Source organism: Aptenodytes forsteri, unplaced genomic scaffold, assembly GCF_000699145.1.
Source record: "Aptenodytes forsteri isolate BGI_AS27 unplaced genomic scaffold, ASM69914v1 Scaffold151, whole genome shotgun sequence".
Taxonomy (NCBI): domain Eukaryota; kingdom Metazoa; phylum Chordata; class Aves; order Sphenisciformes; family Spheniscidae; genus Aptenodytes; species Aptenodytes forsteri.
In genome coordinates, this window is record NW_008795939.1 from 4,092,782 (window position 1) to 4,103,701 (window position 10,920).

At 39.0% G+C, this 10,920-nt stretch overlaps 1 protein-coding gene across 1 annotated transcript in view; it reads right to left on the reverse strand.

Annotated features, from left to right (window-relative positions):
- Positions 1 to 904: 904 nt before the first annotated feature.
- TMEM2 (transmembrane protein 2) overlaps positions 905 to 10,920 on the reverse strand; it is a 45,962-nt gene continuing 35,946 nt past the window's right edge. The window contains exons 17-23 of the mRNA XM_009285269.1: positions 10,215 to 10,423; positions 9,502 to 9,687; positions 8,102 to 8,321; positions 7,406 to 7,504; positions 4,825 to 4,973; positions 3,955 to 4,061; positions 905 to 3,196 (exon numbers count right to left, since the gene is read on the reverse strand). Coding sequence (XP_009283544.1) covers positions 3,000 to 3,196; positions 3,955 to 4,061; positions 4,825 to 4,973; positions 7,406 to 7,504; positions 8,102 to 8,321; positions 9,502 to 9,687; positions 10,215 to 10,423 — 1,167 coding nt within the window. The 3' untranslated portion in view covers positions 905 to 2,999. The remainder of the gene's footprint in view (positions 3,197 to 3,954; positions 4,062 to 4,824; positions 4,974 to 7,405; positions 7,505 to 8,101; positions 8,322 to 9,501; positions 9,688 to 10,214; positions 10,424 to 10,920) is intronic.

The following is a 10,920-nucleotide window of genomic DNA, read 5'->3' on the forward strand; positions in this document are numbered from 1 at the left end:
GCTTTACATTAGGGCTTTAAACTCACCTTCCTTTCTCTAGCCTGGTGAGTTTTTAAGTTCTTTACTGCAGAATGGCACCATTTGAGTAAGGAATGGAAATCAGTCTATTTGTATACAAAGCCTGACCATGAAGAGGCAATTACAATGCCTTTTGGACTGGGTTTGGGGCAGAGATGCCTCATTTTTAAGATCTCACCAAGTTTCAGGCATGAGGTGAAAAGTGTGTGACTCAGCCCTTGCAGGCTGTGGCAGCTGGTGCGCTTGGAAAAGAGAGGCTAGGTACATCGGTAATTTTAACTGCACACAGCCACAGCGGCACCTGCGCTGGCAGCCACCTCTGGAAATGGCCCAGGACACTACATGTCTCAAAAGCAGGGTCAGCTACAGCTACTCCTCCACAGACGAAGACTCCACAGCCTCTCTGGCAATCAGTTCCAGTGCTTGACCACCTGCTCAGTATAAGTTTTCCTTCTGTTTGTGTAGAATTGCCTCCATTTCAATGTGTGCCCACTGCCTTTTGTCCTGTGCCACTGGGCACCATTGAGAATAGCCTGGCTCCATCTTTACTCCCCCACCAGGTAGTTACAGACATGGATAAGATGCCCTGGAGTAGGTAGCAATACTGCACTGGCCCCCACCAAATTGAAATGACTCTACATTCAGTTAGCAGCTCAGACAGACTTTAAGATGACAGACTTTGGAGACAGGCCCATAATTTCAGTCACCATTAAGTGTCTCCTTTCCCAGTATTCCCAACTTGTCTCTGAATGAAGAGTAGGATACGCTCCATGAACTTCACAGGTCCATTGGTGTTTGGAATAAAATAATCTATAGTATTCATACAACACACATTACAAAGTTACTTGATACAAGAACAGAAGAGACCCAAGATTTTATTGCCTTGTCAGATGTAAAAATTTATTTTTTATGCTATTTATCAAGTGTTTAAATTTACACAAAAGACAACACTTCAACTTCAGGTCCAATAGTCCATCAGTAAGCCCTACATCAGAACACCCTTGACACTTGCAAGTACAATTTTTACAAGATGGCTTAGAACAGCAGAATCTCATAAATAATGGCCAACTTCACAAGCCTGAAGGTCACTACCTCATCGGTATTTCTCTGCTAAGCATGACCCACAGAACAGCGGAAGTCTTAAAGCCATTTTAATCCCCAATCACTATCACTACTGCACTCAGAGCATTTAAATCACATTGCCCTGCATTAGTAACACCAAACATTATAGCTAGTCTTAAAGATTTACCACATCTCCCCCTAACAAAACATCCTTTTTTTTTTTTAACATTATAAGAGAACTGTGCATCAAAACAACTGCAAAATACACAATCATCCATTTGGCTTGGTTTTACAATAAAAATAACATCAGTCATCTATTTGTTAACTTCATCTCTTGTGTTGTGCTCCTTTCTCCTTCCCTCTCACTTAGGAAACCACACTAGACCAGGCAGTTTAATTGTAGCACTGAGGTAGCATATTTTAATTGAACAGAATAATAGGTCTGCTACTGTGCCTCCTCTCCTTTAAAGCACAAAAAAAATCCCCACAGTTTTTCAACTTCTTTGGAGAAGACAGGCATATAGTTCATTCCCACCAGCCACTCCATTTTGAATTCAAAGCACAAAGCATCTCTGAATGGTAGATACATTATACCAGCTAGAATGAATGAGAACATATACAAGAAGAAGGAACTATGTCAGTTTTATTAGAACTATGGTTACATTTTAGCCCTATGACACCTATTGTTCCCTATTATGAAATACATCTTTACAGTCTCTGAAATTTAATTTCAAAGACTAGGATCCTGAAAAAGGGCAGCTGTGCCTTAGTTCTTCTAAATGATTTTCACACTATCTGCAGAAAGGGTCAAATAATTGCAACAAAACCAAAAGAAATCAAACGGACCTAATATAAAATCAATAGGAATTAGCAACATGAGTATATTAAAAGAATTGAAGTTAATTGAAGGCAAAAGATATAACATGCCTGAATGAACTGAGAGCACTTTCCATTCACTTAAAAGCTAGAGCTGGGATAGCCTTAAAGAAAAAAAAAAAACCAAAAACAAAAAAAAAAACAAAACCCAAAAATCACTGCAAGAGCAGAAGCTTAGTTTCATAACAAATTGAGAGTAACAATATCTGAGCTTTGCCCTTCTGGCTAAAAGCTTTAAAAGAAAAAGCTGAAGTCAAGCTGTACCCAAGACTGCAGCCTTAACACCCAGGCTGTTTACTGAAGTAACTCTTACAGGCACCTGTATATTTAGGGGTGAATAGTAAACAGTGACCCCAAAAACCAGCGGTCATTTTCTGCTCTGTATGCCATGCTGGTACACATAGCCTTGTTAAACTCTGTTGCACGGTACACAATCCTCACCCAGCCCTAGGCTGAATCTTTGAATCCCCCCTCTCCATCTTTTACACAGCAAAGCAAAAATTTTACTGCAGTTAAACCCCCTTGAGTCAGCTGCATGCATGAGGGAAATTGGTTTTTAACACCTTGGAAAGCAGATTGAGAATATAACTGAGCTGACTGCTAAATAAACCCTCAGGAAAACATCTAAACAGCTGAGGGAAAATGCGTAAGTTATAATGACCAATTCAAGCTGTTTATGGAGACTTTAACATTAATCTTTCAAGTAGTTCAAGATGCACTCCAACACCTGTTATCAAAAATTAAAGGCTTTTATGAACACCCTCTTACATACAAAAGGAGTATTAAACAGAAGGAACTTGTTTACAGTAAATACAAACATCTGAAAAATCTCTGAAACCTGTTTATACAAATACTAATAAATTCTTTAATATTTTGTACAACTAGAAGGTGCACAGATTGGCATTCAAGCGGTCAATGCTGGCAAACAACTGTCAGACAATAACATGATTTACTTGGATAACAATATAGTTTAAAATGCCATAAATTAAAAAATAAGTTAGTTCACATTTTTTTTTCCCCAGCTTTTATGTACATCTTAGTCTTTAATGAGATCGTGTAGCCTTCTTCAGAAGCTCGAGGTCTTTCCGTCGGCTTTTAATTGCTCTGGCACAGCCATACTCTTCCAGTTGTAAAGGGATATACTTTTCTATCTGAACGAGCCCATGCCCAGCAGGACCGGTAAACAGCTTAATCCAGGATGGCTTAAAGTTTCCTCTGAAGCCCAGAAAGGCCAGGCTTCCTGTGACAAAAACAGCTCCGTGTTACCCAAACAGCCAAGCCCGTCCAAGCACAACACAGCACCGGTTGGGAAGGGAATGGCATGCTCCTCTGAAATTCTCCCCCCCCGATTATTCAGGACATTAATCCACTCTCAGCTTCACATGCACCTCGCAAGGAAATACTGACTTGCAATTTCCTTTTTCAATATTCAGTATTAGATACTCTGAAACCTTAATTTGAAAACACAGCTATCGGGACAGTTATAAAACCTGCTTTCTCAGACAAGACTTGTGCCAGGGCCCTGAATGGACTAGAGCTACCCCACGTGGCCTATACAGTGATCAGCCCTCAAAATACCAACAGCTTCTCATCTCTGTCTTCAAATTTTGTTAGAACAGGAAATACTAGCCTGGCACAGGAGAGTGTTTAAAAATAGATTCGCTGGGTGAGGCACAAAATACAGGCTTCAGGAAAAAAGCCTGGGGCTCTTTTTCTGTAATCCACAGGCACAAAGAACTGCTAGTCACTTCTCTGCTTGCAACAAGCTTCACACAACACCCTTTAGGGCAACAGGAAGGGTTTTCTGCCCCATCTGCTGCAGGGCTGCCCCCCACCCCCCCCAACAAGGGCTGAAACGCAGCAGCCCACTCCAGTGCAAACTGGCAACCATCCTCCCCCAGCTGCATCCTTTTCACACACCCCGTGAGAAACCCACCATGCCAACATAAACACACAGACCAAGGTGGTGTCAAAGAAATGTGCAAAATTTCCACCAACCGTTGCTCTGAAGATAAGGCGGTTTGGCTGTCCCCAGGGACATTAAGGCTTCTGATAAATTATTAGGAATTGCTACATCACCTCTTGTGCTCAGTAGAACGATAGACCTGCAGCAGAAACAGTGCAGAGATGGCAGCTGTTATAAACACAAAGTTTTCTTAATGCTCTGCTACATGTTTTTACAGCTAGCTGGCCTCATGGTCCACTTGCTTAAAAGTACTCATGCCATGTCATTTCATGACATGGAAATAGTCAACCCTCTCTGCAAGCAGTACCTAGAAAAGCCCCCACCTAGAATTTTTTTTTTTTTAAAAACACTTTAAATTTTTTTAAATTTAGCTTCAAAATCATTGGAAAGTGTTATTTAAATATAGTTTAATAATTTGTATCAAAAATCAAGCTTAGATATTGATCCAAAATTAGACTATGAGAATGCTGATTTTTCTGACACTAACTTTTTAACTTTCTTTAATGATAAGCAACTTTTTTCCTAGATAGGGAGAGAACAGTATGATATCTTGTCACATAGTTATTGTCAGTGTCCTAGGTGACCTTATTAAACAAAAAATTATTCTTGTTTTAAGCAAAGAAGTGTTATTACATGATGACTAGTTAAAAAAAAATCTTTTTGAAGTGAAAGACAAGCAACACTGGAAAATTGTAAGTGTTCAAAATTTGAGTTGCTTTGTTTTCTCAAATAAGGCTAAATTGTCTGTTAAAATGCTCCTATGTTTCTTCTTTCCCCTCAACTTAGATACATGTTTTGCTCACTTTCAGTGCTCCTGTATAGACATCATTATTTAAAACCTCATTAGAGAGCAGAGCTACAGCTTACAGGACATACTGGAAATAAATGGTCATTACACATACCTTTGTGGAATTCCAGATTTTAAATATCCACCTACACGCTTAATGTCTAATCCAGAAAATATTTTGTTTCCCGACACTGTGCCAATGCAGGCATCAACTACAACAATAAGTATACCATTATCCTTGAAGGAAAACATAGTGTCATTGACCTGAATGGGAGGAGAAAAAGAGAAAAGAACTTTTTCTTTCTTTCTTAAAGTTCACATGAATTCAACAGCGATTCTAGTGCACTCAGTGTTAATCTTCATCTAGTTTAGACACAGTGGTGTACTAATTTCCTTACAAATACTTGCTTCTCTCTAGCATCTCTTCATTTTTCCCCTTGGGGGGAGGCTTTCAGTGGGACTTCAGAAATTGCACGGGAGCCTTCAGTCCCTGGCTTCTACAGGGAGACCATACATTTCAGGTGACTTACTACCTGCCTTGGTCATTTCTCGTGCTCCAGGAAGCTAAAATTCAGATACTGAACCACCTGGACTTCTTGGTAATAGTTGAGATAATCTGTCTCTGCAGCAGCCCAGTTTCTTCCTACGGCATGGTCTTACTGCTTTGGATACAGCACACATATTCCCGTAGAAGTTTGCAGCTGCTAAGGTTACGCTGCTCACGCGCCATTTGTCTGTCTAAATAACTCAAGAGTTTTAATATTTCAACCAAGCTAACTGTGCTGGTTTTGGCTGGGACAGAGTTAATTTTCTTCATAGTAGCTAGCATGGGGCTATGTTTTGGATTTGTGCTGAACACAGCATTGATAACACAGGGATGTTTTCCTTACTGCTGAGCAGTGCTGACACAGCGTCAACGTCTTTTCTGCTTCTCACACCACCCTACCAGCGAGTAGGCTCGGGGTGCACAAGAAGCTGGGAGGGGACACAGCTGGGACAGCTGACCCCAACTGACCACAGGGATATTCCACACCATATGATGTCATGCTCAGCAATAAAAAAACTGGGGGAAGAAGGAAGCGGGGGGCATTCAGAGTGATAGCGTTTGTCTTCCCAAGTAACCGTCACGCGTGATGGAGCCCTGCTTTCCTGGAGATGGCTGAACACCTGCCTGCCGATGGGAAGGAGTGAATGAATTCCATGTTTTGCTTTGCTTGCGTGCGTGGCTTTTGCTTTACCTATTAAACTGTCTTTATCTCGACCCACAAGTTTTCTCACTTTTACTCTTCTGATTCTCTCCCCCACCCCATGGGGGGGGGGGGGAGTGCGTGGCTGTGTGGGGCTTTGTTCCTGGCTGGGGTTAAACCACGACACTATTGCACCGACATTACAGAATGTAAGCCACATACAGACTTTAAGCTTTATGGTGTAAGGGTGTCTGCAAATGCTATTTCAGCACCACGTGCAAGTTTCCTTCACATTCGAATAGAAAAGTCAAAGTAAACCATTTTTTATACAATATCACATCACTAGGCTTATCAGGACCACATCAGAACAAATACAGAAATCTCTATGGATCCTTTAGTAATTGCAATTTTGAAGGAGTTTAGCAAAGCTTAATGGCTTGAATGACTCATCTCATTAACTCACCAATCTGTTAGCACAACAACATGGATTTAACTAACAGGTTGTTTGGTTTTGTTTTGGTTGGGGGGGGTTTTTTTTTGTTTCCCCCCCCCCCCCCCAAAAAGCCGCACAAGTGTACATTCATCCAGATTTCAACATGAATCTGAAGATTTTAAACTCTCCCTTACTGGTACAATTTTTTCTCCAGCAGGAAAGGATTCAAATACAAAATGGAGCTCTGGAGCCTCATTTTCTGAGGTTCAAACATCAGCTTTTTGACTGTTTGATTTTTAAACTATGAACCAACACTTTTCAATCAAGTGAAGAAAAGTGAGGTCAGCATTATGTGCAGCTGTACAACTGTTGTAATACAAACTGCTGAAAAAAGAAGGATATAGAAGAAAACCATAAAGAATACTTACAGAAATAAATGCTCTGACCTCTGCTTAACTCTTTTTTACCAGATGAATTAATCTGCACAAGGAGGTAGTTTTTTTGAGGATCACTGGTGAATACCATCTGGATATCAAATGAAACACATTAAGTACACATATCCATGTGTCTTCAACACTTTATCATGCCAGACAGTTTACAACAGACCGCCCATGCTCCAAAGCAAATGCCTCCATTTGTCAGTGGCATTATTTATGGTGCTAGCAATGCTAATAAATATCATGATGTATAGTGTAACCCATTTTGTTCCTTACTTTCAGTATTTTTCTCAGCTTGTATAGCTAAAACAGATAATGCAATTTCAAGTTCATGCTGCAGCCATCAATAAGTGTACATTCATCCAGATTTCAACATGAATCTGAAGATTTTAAACTCTCCCTTACTGGTACAATTTTTTCTCCAGCAGGAAAGGATTCAAATACAAAATGGAGCTCTGGAGCCTCATTTTCTGAGGTTCAAACATCAGCTTTTTGACTGTTTGATTTTTAAACTATGAACCAACACTTTTCAATCAAGTGAAGAAAAGTGAGGTCAGCATTATGTGCAGCTGTACAACTGTTGTAATACAAACTGCTGAAAAGAAGGATAGTTAGAAGAAAACCATAAAGAATACTTACAGAAATAAATGCTTGCTGACCTCTGCTTAACTCTTTTTTACCAGATGAATTAATCTGCACAAGGAGGTAGTTTTTGTGAGGATCACTGGTGAATACCATCTGGATATCAAATGAAACACATTAAGTACACATATCCATGTGTCTTCAACACTTTATCATGCCAGACAGTTTACAACAGACCGCCCATGCTCCAAAGCAAATGCCTCCATTTGTCAGTGGCATTATTTATGGTGCTAGCAATGCTAATAAATATCATGATGTATAGTGTAACCCATTTTGTTCCTTACTTTCAGTATTTTTCTCAGCTTGTATAGCTAAAACAGATAATGCAATTTCAAGTTCATGCTAATAAGCAAAGATCCAAAAAAGAAGAGAGAAGGTTGGCCAATAGCATATAGATCTCTGCAGCAAAGCTATCCCACATGGAGTACAGACAATACTGTAGTACAAGACATCAGATGCCCCTTCTCTGTAGCACTCTGAGTGACAGGTGAAACAGTATTGTTCAAAAAACAAAAACTGAAACCTTTGTGCTACAAGGGACTCCCTGCCTTCTAGCGTACAGATTAACAACATGACCATCGCAAACCAGTAGGTGCAGTATTCTGTGCTGAAAGACTGAAATTCTGCCTGAAAGCGAGTAGACAGCAACACCAACTATACAGTTCATGAAAGTTTTTGCTTATTTTATTTTACCTGAGTTGTGCCGCATTTTGTACATGGTACAGTAGTTTTTACCGGCATCCGCTTTATGATGGTTGGTCCTTGGTAGTACTTTGGGTAAGCTTTTGCCATGCAGTTACTGATCCCTTTTGTTGAATCTTTGGTCACAATCTTGATCCTTTCACATCCCTGAGATGAGCAATAACTGTGACCATCCCTATTATATTTGGCTTGAAGAAATAAAAACAGTAATCTACACAAAAGGGGGAAAAAGAATCTAGATCAATTGCTGGAAAGATAAGCATTTATGTTAAACCTTAACAGCTGTATTTCATGATTTTCAGAAGCAGAGAAACCACAGTATTCCCTTCTGCACCATTGTTAAAACTTTTTCAAAATATTTACAGTTTACTAGAGTTAGGAAGTCTCTACTGACATATCTGAAATTCCCAACAATTAAAGGAGACATCATTATGAATGCATATGCTTTGAAAAGAACAGCCACTCCTCAAATTGGTGACTTGCAGGAAACAAAAACCAAACTGCAGAGCATAAATGTTTTCTTTGACCATAGATCTTTGCAGATACCCAGCAGTAACTGTTTGGATATTCAGCTTCACCCACCAGCACTAGACAATGTAATTGTACTGTTGCAAATGCCTGGAAATGCAATTTAGGGGGTAGTGGTCATTAATGTTCACAGTACACAGAGACCAGTAATTCTTCTATTATATATTTGACTGTTATCACTGTAGCTTTTAGGCAAAAGAAATGTAAATGTCTTTTCAAAAGCTACATTCATCTGCATATTTACTACAGACAAAATAGCAGATAAGGGAACAAAATAAAATAAGAGAACAAATTATAAAGATTAACATTTGCAAAACACAGAAGTGATATACGTAGGGCTTATTTTACTCAAAGTCGACGATCTTAAATCTCTCAGAAGGATCTCAGTGGCCTCTGTCAGAAGTACTTTTGAAAGAGAGACTAGGACTCTTAAGTACTTTCAAGAAGGCTGAAAACGGATTAGGATTTTCAGAAATACATTCTTAAAATGTTCTTGGAATAAAAACTTCTTGGAAATTTCTAGAATTTTCAGTTTAACAAGAAGGCACAAGTTTTCTTTGAAGACTTAGTAGTTACTTCCTGAAAGACACTGCTCTGCAGCACACCAGGTACCACATTTTTGCAGGCATGGGGTAGGAAATATCTGTGGCAACTGTAGTGCTCTTGGAAAAGTATTTCAGTGACAACCACTGCGTTTTGGAGATTCAAAGTCACGTAAAGTATTCTTTCAAATAGGCTTTGGGCTCCTTCACAACAGCTTTCCTCTTATGCCGGTGTCTCAATCAGTTGCTTTTAACACTACCAAACTGGACATTTTAAGGTTAAACAACATCTTCCAATAGGGTCAAGTTACAAGTAGTTACCCAGTACTGTTGTCAAAGTAAAACTTCTTGTCTGATTGATTCTTTTCGAGCTCCATCATTGAAGATACAGGCATGTAGCGCTCTACCTTGCTTGACAGAGCAGATGACCGCCTTTGAAAGGTTTCCAATACTATAACAAAATCTGTATTTGGTTGATAACAAAGACCAACACGGATCCAGTCATTCCTGAAAACAAAATAAAAGGTATGATTCACCATAAGAACAGTTTAATGACAATATGCAAACAGATCACTCAAAAAACAAGTAACAGGAACACAAAAAGCTCCCAAAACCTCAACCAGAAGATCTTTCTTCCCCTGTCTACACAAAGTGTTTCATTAAATGTTATAGTAACTTTGGTACTCTCAGGATATATTTGATTTTATACTTTAGACATTTAATAAGTTTATTTGAGAACAAAATCAAGTATGCTAAATTATTCAACTCCAATTCTGCTCAAGTTCACTATTTGCACATTTTCTTCTCCAAAGGATTTTCCTTAAAGACACTGTACTGGATGAAAGTTTAACTTTAGGTGCAGGTCTATTGCTTAATCTCTTGCTTTTCACACTTTAGTATTTGTAATTATGGAAAAAAAAACAACCCAAGATGCAGTCTTACTGACGGTTGCAAACTCTCACCCATGCTAATTCTGCAGGACATTACTTCACTATTGCCTTATGGATCAATGACATGAAAGAAAGTAAACATACTTGTTGAAGTTAATGAGATAAAGATAGGTGACGTTTGGAGCTTTTCCATTCCAATGTATTGTGTAGCCCTTTTGGAGCATCACTACTGGTTGGTATTGTTGAAAGACAGCTCTCTGATTAATACCTCGAAGAACCATGGGATTGGCTGGGTACTCATCTCGTACGATAGTCATGGAAAGATTCTGTCCATTCCAGGTTTGGACATAAACCTATACGATATTAAGGAGGATGAAAAGAAGGAAAATTGGACACTGTGCAAAAGGAAATGAAATAATGAAGAATAATCAGTACATTATTAGCCAAAATGCTGCAATTCGATGTTCAGAGTTTTACAATACACAAATAGCTCCTGAAGAAGAGCCCTACTTGAAAATCTATTGTAGATTTTGCCCATTTTACAGATGAAAAAAGGGGACAGAGGGGGAAGACCAAAAAAATAGAATCAGCTATGGTACTTGGCCAAACCCATATAAAACAGAAACCAGAATGGGAATCAAACCTATGTGAGATTTGTATTCAGAAGGTGGTATTTAACATCTCCATTTAAAAAAGTAAAAAAAAAAAAAAAAAAAAGAGAAGAAATGAAAGGCAAAAGCCCAGCTAGAACGCAATCTGGCCGCTGTCATTAAAGACATCAAAAAATGTTTTTACAAATATATTAATGACAAGAAGAGAGCCAGGGAGAATCTCCATCCTTTATTGGATG